Source organism: Grampus griseus (genome assembly GCF_964374135.1).
Source record: "Grampus griseus genome assembly, chromosome: 3".
Classification (NCBI taxonomy): Eukaryota; Metazoa; Chordata; class Mammalia; order Artiodactyla; family Delphinidae; genus Grampus; species Grampus griseus.
Window position 1 is genome coordinate 170,643,838 of NC_139019.1, and position 17,423 is coordinate 170,661,260.

At 61.9% G+C, this 17,423-nt stretch overlaps 1 protein-coding gene across 1 annotated transcript in view; it reads right to left on the reverse strand.

Moving 5' to 3' along the window:
* The window catches only part of PIP5K1C (phosphatidylinositol-4-phosphate 5-kinase type 1 gamma), a 58,247-nt gene that overhangs the window by 4,088 nt on the left and 36,736 nt on the right, over positions 1 to 17,423 (reverse strand). The window contains exons 6-16 of the mRNA XM_082651499.1: positions 15,648 to 15,800; positions 14,046 to 14,345; positions 13,101 to 13,306; positions 11,311 to 11,394; positions 10,027 to 10,075; positions 8,121 to 8,205; positions 6,306 to 6,467; positions 5,364 to 5,502; positions 5,241 to 5,273; positions 3,980 to 4,084; positions 1,361 to 1,460 (exon numbers count right to left, since the gene is read on the reverse strand). Of these exons, the coding sequence (XP_082507625.1) occupies positions 1,361 to 1,460; positions 3,980 to 4,084; positions 5,241 to 5,273; positions 5,364 to 5,502; positions 6,306 to 6,467; positions 8,121 to 8,205; positions 10,027 to 10,075; positions 11,311 to 11,394; positions 13,101 to 13,306; positions 14,046 to 14,345; positions 15,648 to 15,800 (1,416 nt within the window). The remainder of the gene's footprint in view (positions 1 to 1,360; positions 1,461 to 3,979; positions 4,085 to 5,240; positions 5,274 to 5,363; positions 5,503 to 6,305; positions 6,468 to 8,120; positions 8,206 to 10,026; positions 10,076 to 11,310; positions 11,395 to 13,100; positions 13,307 to 14,045; positions 14,346 to 15,647; positions 15,801 to 17,423) is intronic.

Below are 17,423 nucleotides of genomic sequence, written 5' to 3' on the forward strand. Positions count from 1 at the left end.
TGAGGCCACAGGGATCTGGCAGGTGGTCAGGCAGGGAGGGCGCCGGGAGGGGCAGGTGAGCCGCTGGCCAAGCAGGAGGTGCGGGCAGGGGTCCCACTGGCTTCCTTCTCTGCTGCGCGGGGCCCGGCCGCCCACTCGGGGATTTCGGAACCCTGAGGCACACGACAGGACACGGCCCCGGGGGCCACCTCCCCCAGATCCAGAGAGCGGGAAGCAACCAGCCCCGGCAGGAGCTGACGGCAGGTGGGGGGACACACAGGGTGCACTTGGTACCCTCCAGGCCAGGCAGGGCCGTGCCCTGGCAGCACTGGCTCGGGGACCGAGAGCAGGGAGGCCGGTGTTAGTTACGAAGCAGCGATGCCAGCGGGAGGGCCAAGCTCACCCAAACAGGCCCCAAGGCCCAGCGCCGGGCAGGGGGCAGGCCCCGGCTCATTTTCCTGGGGCAGGGTCAGGGGTCAGAAGTGAAAATGAAGGTCCGGGAAGAGGATGGGCGGCTGGGCGCGTGTCTGGCCCTCTCTTTTGTAACTGGGACCATGTGATCCCTGAGCAGGGCCACCCAAGGGAGATGGCTCCAGGACCCACTATCGGGGGCTCCCTGGCCCCCCGGCACCCACTTCACCCAGGCTCCTGGTTCAGCTCCCTGCCCGCCCATGGGAGGTGTGTGGGGAAGGAGACCCCCAGCTCTGGAGAGAGGTCCCGGGTCCCCGGGGCAGGGCCCCATCCTACTCTGACGGACGCCACCTCGTCCAGGAGCAGCTGTGCATCCTCATCCTGTGAAGTCGGCAGTGTGGAGCCCACCTGCCCCTCTCGGCGGGGCCCTGGCCTCCCTGAGCACGGAGCCCACCCTCCGCACCCACCACCCAGAGAGAGAAGGTGCGCGTCATGCCAGCCCACCACGGCCAGCCTGGGCTGCCCCGGGACCCAGGGCCTGGGCCTCCCCTCAGGCCAGCGGGGCCGAGCACTTGAGGACTCCAGATGTTTCCCGGGGCACCGCTGAAGACAGGGCCTTGGCTCGTGACCAGATGTGGTCATGAGGCCTGGGCCGGAGGGCCTGGGCTGGATGGTGAGGGACGGGGGTGCTCCCCAACACCTGAGTGTGAGCGTGCTGGCTGGGCACGTGGCCCTGAGTGTTGAAAGGTGAGCACACACGTGTGCCTGAGTGTGAGTGCACGTGCAGGTGTGCACAGGCGCCTTGAGTGTGCGACGTGTCAGCACGAGCCTGTGAGGGAGCAGTGTGCGCGTGTGTGAACGGGTGTGGGTGTAAGCACACGTGGGTTCGTACAGGCACGTGCGTGTGTGTGCACGTGTGAGCACAAGTGGTGGAGGGTCCGGCGACGGGAGGGATCCCGGGAGGACTTACAAAGTAGATGTCTGTGGCGGGCGCGTCCTCCTCGTCTGAGGCCTGGCTGGCAGTTTCCACTTCGACGGCAGCAGAGGCACAGGCCGGGGATGACCCCTCCCTGGGGACACGGGGAAGACACGGGAGTCCTGGCTGGGGGTGCTCTGGACAGCCCGCGCCTTCTCCAGCCCACACCCCAGGACCCTCCCTGCTCCGCACCATCCTTGACGCAGGGAGTCCAACTGCAGGGATGCATCCTGTCTGACACGTTCTAGTTCCCGCACAAAACAAACAGAACACCCCCAAGCACTGCTGCAGCCCAGGGAACAATGTGCCCACCCCCGAGCAGGCGGGCCCTTCCCCCTCTATTTGCTCAGCTTCACGCCTGTGGGCAGATCCCCGCCTCACCACTCACTTGCTGGGCAGCCATGAGGACCACGTTCTTTCTCGGAACCTCAGTTTCCTCATCTGTAAAGTGGGGACACATGGCACCTACCCCCGAGGGGCCAGAACCTCTTTCTCCTCTTTTCTGAGCACTTACTAGGTGCCAGGCCTGTCTGAGGGCCTTGTGTGAATGAACCCACCAAACTTCCACTCGGGAAGGGGGGATGCTGCTGCTGTCCTGTGTTACAGATGAGGAAACTGAGGCTCAGAGTGAAGGTGAGGAACGTGCCCAAGGCCTTGGCTGGCGGCCATGTGACTGGTGACTAAATTTCACCTCCTGGATGAAATGACGAGTTCTGAGAAGAAAGAGCACCTGTAACCGTGCAGAACTGGTTCTCCAGTCACGTTTGAGGGCAACTTGTTTTGTGGGGCAAAGACTGAATGACATTTCCCACCGCGACACTTCAGTTAATGGCAAAAAAGCTGACAGTGGCAGGAACTGGTGCGTGTGTGTGAAATAATAGCAAAGTGCACCTGGGAACGTGTGCTGGGAGTGCTAAGTAAAGTCTCTAGAAATAGAACAGAAATTCTAAAAAGTATATAAAGCAAAAATTATGGGAAAGGCAAGAAGAACTGGATAAGGCAATTACAGAATTAAACAGCCCAAGCAGATAAGAGGCAAGTAAGGACATAAAGGAACCGATGACACCAATCAAGACACTGGACAGAAAAGGCTTGTAGAGAACTTTCCATCTTTTCACAGAGAAGACACTTTTCTCCCAAGTGTCCACGGACACTTAAAAAGGGAATTTTGGGGACTTCCCTGGTGGTGCAGTGGTGAAGAATCTGCCTGCCAATGCAGGGGACACGGGTTCGAGTCCTAGTCCAGGAATATTCCACATGCCGTGGAGCAACTAAGCCCGTACGCCGCAACTACTAGGCCTGCTCTCTACAGCCCGAGAGCCACAACTACTGAGCCCGCCTGCCACAACTACTGAAGCCTGCATGCCTAGAGCCCGTGCTCCGCAACAAAGAGAAGCCACTGCAATGAGAAGCCCGCACACCACAACGAAGAGTAGCCCCCGCTCACTGCAATTAGAGAAAGCCCGCGCTCAGCAACAAAGACCCAACCCAGCCAAAAAAAAAAAAAAAAAAATAGCGTAATTTTTTGGCTGCATTGAGCGGCATGCGGGATCTCAGTTCCCCGACCAGGGATCGAACCCCTGCCCCCTGTAGTGGAAGCGCAGAGTCTTAACCACCGGGGAATTCCCCAAAGCGTAGACTTTTTTAGGCCATTTTCTTCAGCTTGAAACCTAATAAAGTTAGAAGTACCAAAAAGGTAAACAAAAAATCTTAAACACTTGAGAGACACCCCTAAAAAGCCTTAGTCCAGGGTCTCCCCCTCAGCACTGCTGACATCGGGCAGGTCATTCTCTGCTGGGGGCCATCCTGGGCGCTGTGGGGTGTGGAGCAGCGTCCCTGGCTCCCACCATGATGCTAAGAGTACCCCCCCCCCCCCCCCCCCCCCGTCATGACCACCAAAGATGTTCCCAGACACTGCCCACTCTCCCCTGAGGGCAAAATCACTCTCAAGTGGTTGAAAGCCACTATCTTAATTCAAAGAGGAAATAAGAAAAAAATCACTAACCATGCACATGTGAGTCAGTATAAAAGAACTGCTTCACGTCAAAACCCACGGGACACCGCAAAAGCAGTACTCAGAGAAAACTACATAGCCTTAAGGGCCTCATTATTAAAGAAAAAAAGGAATTTAAGCACTGGAAGAAAGAAACAAGTGAGAAAACAAACCAGAAGCAGCTAGAAAGAAGTCATTACTAGTGAGTTACAGTGAATGAAATAAAAACAAAACACAACAGGGGAAAAGGTAACTAAGTCCCCAACTGGTTCTTTGACAAGTTTGTAAGTTGCTGTCTCGCAAGCCCCAGCAAAGCTAAGAGAGCGAAGAGAGGAAGGGTGGGAGGGAAAGTAACCTCAGATGACAGGGCGGCTCTGAGCCCTGGAGGAGGCGACCCTTCCCTAAGTGCAAGACCCCCGCTGCTCCCGGCTTCACGCGCTCCCTTCCTCCCCATGCCCCACGCCCCGGAAGCCCCATTCCCGCCCCCAGCTTGCGGACTACTTTTCCCAGCCTGCCCAGCGGACAGCTGGCCACGTGACCACGCTCGACCAATGGGGCCAGAGCAGAACTGGAATGCAGGAACCAGGTAACGGGACCGCAGGGACTCGAGGGCCACTCACCCCGCATCTTCCTCTTTGGGGACCACGATTTCCACGCTGCACGCGGGCTCCACCTGCACCGTGATCTGCTGCAGGTCCTCCTCCACATGCGCCTCCTCCTGGGGCCTGGAGGCAATGGGAAGCCGCGCCTCAGTTTCCCTCCTCACCCCCCGCCACACCCCCAGGAGCACCAGCCGAGCTCCAGGCCGGTGCCAATTCCCAGTCCCGGTAACAAGCTGGTAGCCTCCACGAGGTGCTGTCTCCACGCACCATCAGACCAGGGCCCTGAGCCAGCCCAGCTCGCACCTGGTCCCTCTGGCTGTCATGCCCACCTGGGGGCTGCAAGAGTCCACCTGGGGCTATCCTGTGACTCTGGCACCAGCAGAGGCATAATGAGTGAATGGTGGCCTGGATCCCGCCCACCCCCTGGGGGCAGCTAGGCACCTGCCTGGGGCCTGGACTAGGGGGTGAGGTAGTTCTGGGGTTCCAGGCTGAGACCCGTGGTGCAGGTGGGTCAGAACATTGCAGCATCCAGACGTGCAGAATCTCTGGATGGCAACACCAGGGAGCAAAATGGTGGCTGACATCAGAGCAGGTATTTGGACAGAGGGGGATGCACTTTGCACCAAAGATGTTTTGTACCATGACTTTTTTTTCAACTGGCAGGAATTATCCCAAAAAAACTAATTACAGAAATGCCCTCTTCACTGCAGTCCTGTTACAAGATGAAACAACTGGGAACAACCCAAGTGTCCATGGCCCATTAGAGGGACGGCAACCAGCACATGCTCCACCTGCTCAGACAGGTGACCTTCTGCTGGTAGGTGACAGAGTAAGGGGCAGTGTGCCGCCCAGAGTGCACGCTGGTCAAAATGTGAGGAGAGACAGGCCCGAACGTGTGTCTGCTTGTATATTCACAAATATCTCCGGAAAGAGACAAAAACTCCGTCCGGGGGTTGCTCCCAGAAAGGGGAGCAGGCATGGGGCAGGGGGAAACATCTTAACTATTTTCCTTTTTGTATCTCTTAGAATAAAAATATTAATAAAAAGAGAAAGAAGAACCAACAGGCACGTGTGGGAGCAGGGTCCTCTGGGCAGCCAGGTGGGAGACAGACACAGAATCACCTGAGATATCCTATGCGGTCTAGAGCCTGACTTGAATCTGTGCCCGGAAAGCAGTGGTCAGAGACGAAGGGCTCCGGGTGGGGAAAGCGGGGGATGGACTGGGGCGGGCGGGCGGGCGGGGGAGAGAAAGAGGGAGAGGGCTGGGGTCTCAGCTCACCGGCCATCCTGTCCGGAGGACTGCGTGCGCCGCCTGCAGAGAGACCACAAGGAGGTGGGAGAAGTGGGGCGAGGCCCTGCCCACGCACAGCCCCCCGCGGAGGGACACGTTTGGTCTGCTCACCTGTACCGCGGCTGCTCTGATGTCTCCGAGGGGGATCGCTCTGGGATGGAGAGGGACGTGGAGGACAGGGTCGTGGCGATGGAGGCGGTGGTGGCCTCCTCGAAAGAAGGCGGTGTGCAGGGCAGGAGGTCTGGCCGGCCTGTGGCGAGGAGTGGGTGGGCACTTGCGGGGGCCTGGGAGGCCTCTGGGCTCCACCTACAACTCGGCTCACCCTCTACCACCCATGCCCCCTACTCCCACCTGCCACCCCACACTGTCGTCCCTGCCAGCTTTAAGCGGGCAGATGTGCTCCAATTTCCCCCTGGCATAAGACCTTCCAGTAGCTTCCCACTGCTCTCAAACTGAAATCCGAACCCCTCCCTTCGGCCCCCAGGGGGTCCTGCTCCACAGGCCTCACCTGCCCTCTCCCCCCTCCCGCTCTGCTCCAGACATACAGGCTCCTTGCTGTGCCTCCCACACAACAGGCTAGGCCAGGTCACACCCCAGGGCCTCTTGCACAGGCAGCTTCTCCCTTCCTTGATGCTCTTCCACCAGCCCCTCCCTGCCTGGAATCTCTGACCCAGGGGACGGGAGGGACCTTCCAGAACATCAGGCCCAACCCCATCAAGTACTTCATCCCTCCAGGTCTCTGTGCACCTCTGATGTGAAGGGAGCCTGTCACCTCTGAGGCGTGGGTTGCGGGGGGTGGGGGTGGGGGTGGGCGGGGAGGCAAAGTCTATGCTCAACCTTCACTGTGGCTCTTCCGGGGGCCCCGTCCCAGCTGCTCCCCACTTCCCAGCTGGGTTCCAGTCACCGCCCCTTCCCATCCAGGCTAGGCCCAGCTGCAGGGGCTGCTTCCTCCTGTTGGACTGCTGCTGTTGCTCCCTGAACCCCTCCCTTCCCAGCCCCCCAGGGACGACGCCTTGACCCAGGGGCCCCCTTATCTCCCAACCGCCTGCTCACCTTCATCCTCCAGCGTGGGGTAGCTGCGGGCCCCCCGCAGGTCGTACTGCGCATCCTCCCGCTCGCTGGGGATCTGGCTGGCCGAGAAGGCGGCGGTGGGCCCCAGGGGCTTGACGGCCAGCAAGGCACCGCGGCCCTTCTTGGACGGCGAGGACTTGAGGGCTGCAGAGGAAGGGCGGTTGGTGCTTGGGTGGCAGCACCGAGGCCGGGCCCTGCAGCCCCGTGCCTCCGTTGTACAAAAGCCTGGCTGCCACCCCCCCACCCCGCCCCACCTCCAGCCTGTCCCCCAGTGCTCTTCACTCTTGGTGGAGAAAGCCTGCCCTGCTTTCCACCCGGCTTGCCTCGGGAGGTGCCAGGAGCCCCAGGTACCTGTCCTGCCCGTCAAGAGAGATGGGACGAGCCCCCGGGGATCCAGCACTCCCACCCCGGCCCCCAGAAACAGCAGCAGACCAGCAGCTACCAACATCTGCCACGCACTCTGGGGCCTCACCCACTGTGTCGCAGCCCACCCGGCCACGGCCCCGCCGCTGACATGGAAGTCAAGGCCTGGGACAGTGGGGCTCAGCACCAAGGGTCTGGCTCCCATGCAGGCTGCAATGGCCTGGGGAACGCAGCTCAGCTCTCGGGGCCCCCAAGTCCTTGTCTGCAACATCAGGGTCAGGGGAGGCGGGTAAACCCCGAGACGCCCTCTGCGCCCCGTCAGGACCTGTCACCACCCTCTCCCAGCGGGCCCTGTGACCTCTGCCCCCAGCATGGCGAGCTTAGCTCCCGCATACAGTAGGCGCTCGGTTTGCCTTAGGTACAGCCATCCAGTCCCTGGAGGCCGGCACTCCCTGGACCACAGCACCCTGAGAAGGTTCCAGGAAGAGATGTACTGGTAAAGGTTAACAACCGGCTCTCTGGGGACAGAGGCTGGGTTTGTGGTATTTGCCGATTTCCATGGTGTAAACGGTCCCTCCACAGTCAACCTCAGCGTACAACTAGATGTCACAGAACGTGGAGCTGTGCCGAGAGCCAGCTGCAGGTGACCGGCGCTGGCTCATGGCCCGCACACATCTGGCCCAGGCAGTGAGAGCAGCCCCCCAGCTGAGAGCCAGACACTGGGCCTGCCCCTTCCCACTGCCTGCGTGGAGCCTCCATGGAGTGCAAGGCCTAGACAGTAAGGCGCACACCAAGACCACCCCCACGCCCACAGACGCTTACTGAGCACCTACTGTGTGCCAGGCCCCGAGCTGGACGCTGGGGACGTGGAGTGACCAGAGTGAACAAGCACCCTGCCTTTTGGGGGTAAGTGAGGGGTTGGGGGGGGCCGACGACAGACACGTAGGGAGAAAGACCCCTTCAGGCCCCATGTGGGGTCCGGCCTGGGGTGCACCAGGGTCTGTGACTCTGGAGGCCCAGCACGGACATGGGACCTCCAGAGGCCACCATGGGCCATGGCCACCACGATTGCCCTGCGCCCTCCCCGACGACGCCCAGTTGGGCTGATGACTGGCCGGCTTCCGTGTGGCAAGGTCCCGTTTCCTTGGCAACGGTGCTTCCCCACTGATCGCGTGCGTAAACAAACCTCCCCCTCCTGGCTCTGTACAGATGGGGAAACTGAGGTGCGGAGGGGGCATCACTTGCTCAAGGCTGCGCGGGAAGGAGAGGACTGGGACTGGGCGGGCGCCACCCCCACTGCCCTGTGCCCTGGACCAGGTCCCCGCCTGAGGCCCAAGGCTGGCTGAACACAGGACCAGCGCTCCAGGTTTACCCTGCCCTTGATCTTCCGCCCTCTTCCCTCCACGCCCCCACCCAGAGGGCCTGGGCACTCACAGGAGTTCTTCCGGAAGACCGTGTTGCTCATGAACTTGAAGAAGCGCTCGGCGTAGAAGCTGGGTCGGTGCACAGAGATGGTGTCCTGGGAAGGGAAGTAGGGGCCCGAGGGCAGGCAGGTGTGAGCGCTGTGGCCCCATGGAGGCTCCCGTGTCAGGGGCGGGATGTAGCCTCTGTGGGGAGGGGACCCAAGGAGCAGGTAGGGACAGGGAAGCAGGAAGGTGGTTTCCTAATAATCGCATCTGTAATTTTAACTTTTTGAACCATGTTTCAAAGAGGTAAACAGGTAAGTATCAAAATCAAGAAACCGGAAAGAATCTCTAAAGCAAGGGTAGGGGAGAGCACGGCCCGTGCCTGCTTCGAAAGCTGGGTTGCAGGCCTGTCCCTGTGGCTGAGGGAGGCTGGTGTCCTCGGGGCAGGCAGGCCCGGCGTCCTGCACTCAGGTGGGGGCGGCCCTGGCCACGCACTGCTCCTCATCTGTGCCACGCGGAGACTGGAGGCTGCCGGCCTCGTCAGGATGTAGGGACGTGAGGCAGGGAGCCCGGCACACGGTCGGGGCGCGATACGGGCTGGGCCCCTGGACGGACACCCTTGCTGTCCTTGGGATCCAGTCTCCTCGCCCGCTACGGCACGGCCTCCCTAGCACTGCTGACAGCAGGCCGGTCGTTCTCTGGGGGCCGTCCTGGGCACTATGGGGTGTGGAGCAGCATCCCCGGTCCCCACCCACTCGATGCCAGGAGCCCCCCAGTGTGACCGCCACAGATGTCCCCTGACACCGCCCGGTGTCCTCCCCCGGCTGTAACGTAACAGAACCCATCTGGACATGTGGCCTCCCGCAATGAACGCTGCACTCTATCCTTGCCTGCGTGGGGGCGTGCTGAGATAACGGAAGAGTCTCTCCGCCCTGAGAGGAAGGGCGCCCCTCCCTCCGGCTGGGGCCAGGGGCTGAGGACAACGCCTGGGGGTGTGCAGCAACACACAGGAGGAACCTGGCCCCCAACACTGAGGGCCATCCTACTGGCCCCAGGATGCTCACACCTGGACGGTTACTTCCATCAACATTTGAGGCTCCTGGGGAGTCGACCCAAATCCTCTGATGGGGGTTGCGGCCGCCCAGCTGTAACCTGGACCTTCTCAGCGCTTATTCCGGAAGGTCCCCCAGACCCTCCAAACGCTGAGGGGTGGGCGGGCTAGTTAGGAGGCTGGATTTTACAGACTGCAGGCACACACACAGCCCTTAGCACTGAGTGAGAGCTGGTCTGCGGGGGGCGGGGGGGCCCATGGGAGGAGAGGCCTCCGCCTGAGGGTCCACAGCTGGACCAGGGGTGCGCAGGCTGCCTCGGGCCCACAGGCAGGCTCTGTTTAGCCCCAACTCTTGGTCCTCACAGTCTTTTACATTCTGAAGTAATTCACTGCAAGTGTTCACGGGTTGGCTGCGCTCACAGGAAAACATGAATTTCAAGCTTTTCTCAAATAACTGAGCCGGTCCATCTAAGCAGGCCCCACCCCCATGGGGCAGCAGGGGTCAGAGTTGTGCAGTATTGCCCGCAGGGTGCAGCTGGGGCCCAAGACGCCCTCCACATCACACGTTCCCAGAATGCTCTCTGCCTGGCCGGCCCCTGACTCTCCGGGTCAGCCTGTCCTTGGGAATCCTTCCCACTCAGCTCGGGGCCCCCCGACCCGCTCCAGGAAGCCTTCGTGTACCACTCACGGATGGCTCGGACCCCTCGTTGAGGATCCTGCAGCTGCCTTGCTTCCTCATCTCAGCCCTGACCCCTTGGCCCATGACTGTGGCTCCAGAAAGGGGGACGCATCTCTCAGCTCTTTAGCACCTGTGCCTGGCCCAGGGAGACGGTCAGTGCGTTTGTGGACGGATGGACGGAATGAACGAACAAATGATGCTCACCCCATCATGGACGAGAGCCTTCCAGGTGTGTTCCAGCTTCTTGATGAACCTGCAGAGAAGAAAACGCCCAGAACGTCAGCCAAACCTTCAGGTCCAGGGGTTCTCTTCTGGGCAAGCCCATTCCAGGGGACACTGTTGATATCTAGGGACGTTTGTGGTTAGCACGGGTGGGAGTGTTCCTGGCATCAAGGGGGTAGAGGAGTCCTGGTCTAGAGCAATGAGGCCACCTGTTGCATCAGCCAGAGGCCACCTCCCCTTTCCTGCCCCCTTGACCGCCCCCCCCCACCTGCTGGCTGCTCCCACCACATTCTCTGGGGGTGGCAGTGGAAAGGTCGTGGTACATAGCCCCCCGTGCGGGACAGAGCCCACCCTTCCTCTCTCCCACGGGCCAGGCTGAGCCCGGCCCCTCGCTGCTGGAGTGAGCGCCCTGCACCATGACCCCCAGCTAGGCCCCGCCTGACACCGGGGCTGGGGAGAATGTTGCCTCCTCCAGGCAGCCTTCCTGGACACCTCTAGGCTGCAGGGGGAAGGAGCCCCTCCCTTGGCACACACCTCCGCCTCAGGGTGAGCTCCCCTCGCCCCACCCGGGGCCTCTGCAGAAACCCTGGAGCTGCCTGCTCCTGCTCCAAACGGGAGGGAGACGCCTGCAGGGGGTGGGGTCAGCCCTCAGGAGAGGAAACAGGCTGCAAACATCAGCCGTCTGATGGGCAAGAGGTGACCAGCAGGCAGAGGAGTCACCCAACGCCAAGTGGAGTTCCCGGCATGGGGTGGGGTGTGGACGGGAAAGGGGGACCGCCACGGCCACAACCTGCCTGTCACGCCTGGACTGTGTGTAACTCCTTCGATAAAAAACTAACAAGAGACGCTCACTGCTGTAAGCGTGCAAAGCACAAGGCACGGGTAACGGAGCTGCCCGTCACCCAAGAGCGTCTGGTTCCTTCGGCTACACCACGCTCGTGTCCACACTCGAGACCACACAGCACACGGCATCGGCTGTGAGCATTTATTTCTGGAAGTGTAGGAACCTTCCAGAGATGTTGCGCTTCCCAGCCACAGGGTGTTTCCGTCTTGCTCTGTTCCGCCCAGCACTTGGCACACGGCAGGGCCCACAGTCAGTCAGCTGGCGACACCTCACCCACCACCCAGCCCTGCACTGGCCCTGACCGGGCTCTCACTGGGGAGTGGGGAGACAGGGTGGGGGCAGGCACCCACCCGTGGGACCGCAGGCTGGAGGGGGCACGGGCTCCCACCTGGAGGACCACAGGATGGGGGGCGGGCACCCACCTGTAGGACTGCAGGATGTCGATGATACCAATGTGTAGCAGAAGCCGCTCCCCGCGGCCGTTCACAGCGGGGATCCCGCCCATCCTGGGGAAAGGGGTCGAGAGTATCAGCACCTGCAGAGCTGCCTCAGGGGCAGGCCTGCCTGTCAGGGGCACAGGTTGGAGGTGGCCTGGAGCCCCGAGCCTGGGGCCCTGGGCCTGGTCTGGGACTTGCAGGGACAGAGATGGAGGGAGACGCAGGCAGGACTGATGGGGCCTGGGGCTTGAGGATCCACACGCTCCCTGTAGATGGCAGCCTGGCTGGACCCTCAGAGGGGGTCCAGGCACCTGGGAACCCCACCCTGGTGAGGGGTCGAGCAGCTCTTCCGGCCAGCTCACCAAGTCAAAGCTGGAGGCCACAGGGTGCAGAGGAGTCCCGGCCATGAGACCCAGATGTGCGCACACCCACACGTGCACATGCGGAACTTGCACACACACGTAGGCACACGCACACATGCCCGCATGTGCACGTGCAGGCTCCCGGGCAGGACCAGGCTTCCAGGTGCAACCTGGAGAGTTAATGGCCTCATGCAGCCCCAGGCTGAGCCTGCCCCGCGCACTTAGCGAGGTTGCACGATGCAGCAGCTGTCCTGCAGTCATTAGGGCCCCAGAGGCTCTGCCAGCCACACTCCACACCCGAGCTCACCTGCAAGCCCTGCCATCTCGCCTGGCCTGGCACCAACCCTACGAACGCCACACGGCTGAGCTCCGGGCCAGCTCGTGTCCTCCCAGCCTCAGCCCAGTCAGGGCCCTTCAGCTGGCGGCCCAGTGTGGTGGCCAGGCCGGGGTCAAGCCTCGGCCCGTCCCCCAGCTGGCTGTTGCACCCTGACGGCTAGCCCCACCTCTGAGCCTCCTTTTCCCAGCTGAAGACATGGGGATGCCACCCTCCTCCTCCAGGGCCCCCTACCCCCCAAGGACTGAACAGGGTCCGGAAATGGAGGGTGCTGCCAGTTCCCGGCATGGTCAATGCCTGGTGATGAGGGGACAATCGTGACACCTGTCCACAGCAGCCGTTTCCATCTGGGGCGACTCTGTCCTCAGGGGACAGTGATGCTGTCTGGGGACATGTGTGGTTGTCACGACTGGAGGGCAGGGATGCTGCTCCACCCACCACAGTGCTCAGGACGCCCCAGAGAAAGTGACCCGACCCTGAACGTGAGAAGCACAGGGTGGGTGGTAGGGATACTCTGTGAGTATGTCAGCGACCGCGCCCAAGCCCCCAGGGCAGGACCAGGTCGGCCAGGTGGTGGGTGGGGTCAGGGGACGCACTCCTCTCTGGACCCGGTCACCCCTCACTGCCGCCTGGCATCGCCAGGGAAGGACCGTTCTCAGCCCTGCCCCCGGTGGGTCCCGGGTTTGGTATCTTCCACCTTCTCCGGGGCCGTCTTTCAACACTTTTCCAGCTTTGCTGCCTACGGTGGCGCTTTAACCCACCCTGGGGCCCAGCGGGAGGGAAGGGGATCTGTGCTTCCCACAGGGATGGCCAATGACCTCCATCTACTGACTGACTGATCTGGACGCCCTGGTCAGAACACCTGGCCGCAGCTGTGTGTCTGCCGTCCACCCCTCGGGGCACGGGGGGCTGGGGGATGGGTAGGCGCTGCTGTCCGCTTGACAAACCAGGAACAGGCCAGACCCTGGACTCGGTCGTATCCCTCTCACCTTCCTCACGACTCCCCCCGCCCGCTTCTCGCCTGGCAAGGGGGCCGGGGCAGAGATGAGAACGGGAAGCCCCCGAGCCCCGCCACCTACGTGTCGTCCGTCTCGATGGCCTCCCCGCGCGCGGCCCCGCCCTGGATAGACTCCATGGCCGTGGAGTAGAGCGCCTTCTGGCCCAGTGGCCGCTTCTCGTCAGCGGTGCTCTGGGCGCCCTCGGCCTGCCGCTCACGCTCCTGCTGGTCGATGTTGTGCACGCCCAGGAGCAGGCTGTAGTCCATGATCTTGAAGCTCTCCAGCACCTGTGGGGCCGGGGGTCAGGGGGAGGCGCCAGCTGCCCCCCAACCCCCACACCCCACCCCCATCTGGGTCTGTGTCCACTCAGTCCCCACAGCCAGGTGGGAGGCCCCATCCTCATCCCACTGGGGACCCCAGCGGTGGGCCTGGGGCACAGCTTCTGACTCGAGGCCAGGCCGCCCTGGCCCTGGTTCAGGAGCCCGGTTCTCTGGTCATCACTCCTGCTGCAGGCCCCAAGGTGCAGCCCAGGACGGGGACACCCGGGCCCTGGGGGTGGGCTCTTGAAAGCCGTGGGGCCCTGAGGTGTCTGGTGGTTTTCTGGGGAGGGGTCTGGGAGCCAGGGTGCAGAGGGGACCCTGGAGGACCCAGGCCTGGCCTGAGCCCTGCCAGGCCTCCGTATCCTCGCCTCTGAGGCCGAAGGGGGCGCGGGCAGACTGCAGTTGCAAGGCCTGCGAAGGGCCTGGCGGGTTTTCTTTTTTCCTAAGAAGCACCTGCCCATGGAGGGCAGCTTGGAGCCCGCACAAGCCTGATCTGAGGTGCGCTGTAAGGTGAGGGCCCTCCCTGAAAACACCAGGCTGCTCCTGGGGCTTTGTTTCGGCAGCAGGAACGCAGCCTGAGGTGGGGCTGGGGCAGGGAGGGAGTGCGTATCTCGAGCTCACACTGCGTCCCCACTTTACAGGTGGGAAAACCGGGTCTCAGAGATGGAGGCCCCGTAATCACGGCCCCGGCCAGGCCCCTCCTCACCAGGCAGTCGCGCTGCAGCGTCTTGACGAGCGCGGAGAAGGTGTCGGCGTCGAGCATGAGCCCCTCAGGCATGTCCTGGATGAAGTCCAGGTCTTTGTAGGTGGGGATGCTCTTTTCCTTCTCCTTCTTGCTGGCCCGCCGCTTGTACGTGGAGCCCTTGAGGTCGAACTTGAGGTGCATCCTGACCACGCGCGGCAGCACGTTGTTCATCACCACCACGCGTATGTTCTTCCCGCCCGACTGCACACAGTATAGTCCGTAGAACTTGGGCAGCAGCGTCCGTGGGTTCTGGTTGAGGTTCTGGGGAGGAGAGGGTCACTGGAGATGACGCCGGGAGCTGTGCCCGCAGCCTGCACGGCACCCTGTCTGCCCCACAGATCTCAGGCCAGAGGCCACCTCCTCAGGAAGCCCACCCTGACCACCTCTCCCAGGCTCGTCCCTCTCTCCACGCCCCCAGCACCCTGACTGTACAGCCAGCCAGATGAGTTCGCCATCACCCCACCTGGAAGAGCCAGGAGGATCTGTTTCTACAGAGTCAGGCCCAGCGAGAGACAGCCTTTCCATAAAGGGCCCCAGGGGATGCTGCCGAGGTGTCTGGGCCTGGCTTCCCACCAGGTCAGACCCAGGTGTCCCACCTCCCCAGCCCAAACTGGGGGGATGGCGGGCATGGCCTCCAGGCGTGTCCAGGGCAGGGGTCAGCAAACTCCGGCCCGAGGGCCAAATCCAGGCCACTTGTCTTTGTACACTCGGGAGCTAAGAATGGTTTTACATTGTTAAAAAAATAAAAGAAAAACAGCGTCCTGTGACATGTGAACATTACGTAAAGTGCTCACGTCAGTGTCCAGAAGAGAAGCTTTACTGGCACTCGGCCATGGCTACTGGCTCTCGCCTCGTCTGTGGCAGCTCTCTCGCTGCCACGGCAGAGCTGAGCCGTGGAGACAGAGGCTGTCACTCACAAAGCTGAAAATGTTTACTGTCTGGCTCTTTACAGAAGAAGTTTGCTGACCCCGTGAGCTAGGGGAGCCGGGGGTCTCACCCAAGATCATGCACGGCGGGGGTGGGTGGTGCACCCCACAGGGAGAGATGGGTCACGACCTGTGCAGAGCTGCCCGGGGTCTCTGCCCCTGCCCACATCTGTGTGTGTATCAGGACCCCCGCTACTGCAGGCCAGCAAGTCTGAGGCTCCTGCTCCCACCCCCGCCCAGCGGCCCAAATGCCAGCTGGCAGCCAGGCCCACCTCCCCAGCGCCTCTCTGAGTCACCGGCTGTTGAGACACGAGGCGCGAAGCCATGATTTCTAGGACCCGTGACTCAGGGCAGTGGGCTGGGGGGATGGCCAACAGGGCCCAGATGGCTGTTCCTGCCTGCCACGTGAGGGGGTCCTGCGGGTGGGGCTCAGTGACCCAGGACGGCCTGCCTGGAGGGGATGGTGCCCAGGGTGGGTGGTGCCGGGGTGTGTGTGCGGGGGGGAGGGAGATGCCGGTGCCCGGGGGTGGGGGGTAGTGCTGGTGTGGGGGGACTAGTGCCCACGGCTCCTCGGGCAGAGGGAGGAGGAGGGTGTGAGGTCGGGGGCGCTGGGGCTGGAGGGGCACGGCGCTCCCACCATGTAGTAGCCGGGCAGCAGCTTCTGCAGGAACTCGGCCTCCTTGTGCATCACCGTCTTGATGATGAACTCATCGTCGCTGGTGACGTAGAACAGGGAGCCGCTGGCACCAGGGTTGGACAGCTCGATGAGCGGCTCATTACACAACGAGTACTGAAAAGGGGGGCAGCGAGTGGGCGGGGTGCTCACCAATCCCCACCCCCCCAGGGGCCCAGGGGCTGGCAGGCAACCCCGAAACTGGTCACCGTCAGCTCCATTTTACAGACAAGGCCACTGAGGCTTGGAGAGGGGGACGGTCTCGCCCAAGGCCACACAGCAAGGATTTGAGCCCGGGCTAAGCCTGCAGCCTCAGTGCTGACCCACTAGAGTGTGTTCCCTCTCCCGTGAGGGACAGACACCTGGCCATATGGGGAGCCGACACACCTGGCCACGACTTGCCTCCCAGCCTCCCTGCAGCTACGACGGTCAGCTCTGACCCGTGAGCCGTAAGCACAGGCTGCCACGTGGGACTTGGGAGAGGCTCTCTAAACGGGTGGCAGGAGCTGGCGCACCTCCTGTCTGAACCCCTCTCTCCTCCCCACCTGGAACCCCGCAGCCGCACTGGACCACGTGGTGACCTTGGGGGTGGAAGCCCAGCACCGGGAACGGCAAAAACAGAAGCTGCGTGCCTGGTGAGCAGCCCCACCCCGGCCCCCCGGACACCCGGGCCCCTCCCACCTCTCTTCCCCACCTCCTAGTCCCTGACACCCACGTTCCACCTCCGCGATCACTGCCTATCGTCCCCGCGCACCCCCTCCGCACCATTAGATGGTAAGTTCTAGGGAGACAAGGATATCTACATGATTTGTTCACATAACAAAAGGGGTTCCCAGCACATACTTCAGTGCCTGGCACAGAGTAGATGCTCACTTGTAAAGCAAATGAATGAAAAGCAAGGCCTGCAGGCCTTTTCAGCTGAGTCAATGAAGTACTTTTTAGAGTTGAGGCTGTCTGGGTCAGGTTTTCTGTCTCTTGCACCCCCCCAAATCCTAATTGAGTACCGCTGGTATACACAGCGTGGAGGACGGGCCCCCTTTCCTATCCACAGAGAAAAGCAGGGAGACAGACACAGGACCCCACTGCCCTAGGCCCAGCTCCTGGATACAACTACACCTGACGCCACAGCTGCCCCTGGATGTTCAGGCCCCTAAGCCAAAGGCTACCCTGTGTCCACAAGCACTAGGTGTGGGGGTGCTCACAGTCGGAGCCCACTGACAGCCAACCCTGGATCCCACCCACCATCACCCCTTCCGAGCACGGAGCAGGACTGCACTGCCTGGCTTCTCTGGGGTGGGGTGACGCTGTCTGACAAGCACTGGCCAGTGAGCTGTGAGCACAAGTGGTGGGTCATCCCCAGGTTGGAAGATGTAAATGCTGCTGTGTGCCTTCCGGAACTCTCCCTCTGCCTCGGAGGCCAGATGTTTGGGGTGGGAGCTGCTTCATCAGCCTAGTGTACCAGTGATGAGCACAGCCCCTAGTCAACCCAGGGCGGACACAGAGTGTGAGCAAGAAACACACCACTGTCATTTTAGGCCACACGGATGCAGGGGTCTGTTTCTTACCCGGCATAATCTGCTCCGTGCTGACTGATACATGCTGTTCCCAGTGCTCCTGTTTCTCACGTATTACTGACTCTCAGGAGCACCAGCAGAGGCAGACTCAGGTCCAAAGGAGGAGAGGGGCCTTCCTCAGTCCCTTGACCAAAAGCCAACTGCCACTTTCTCAGCACTACCTGAC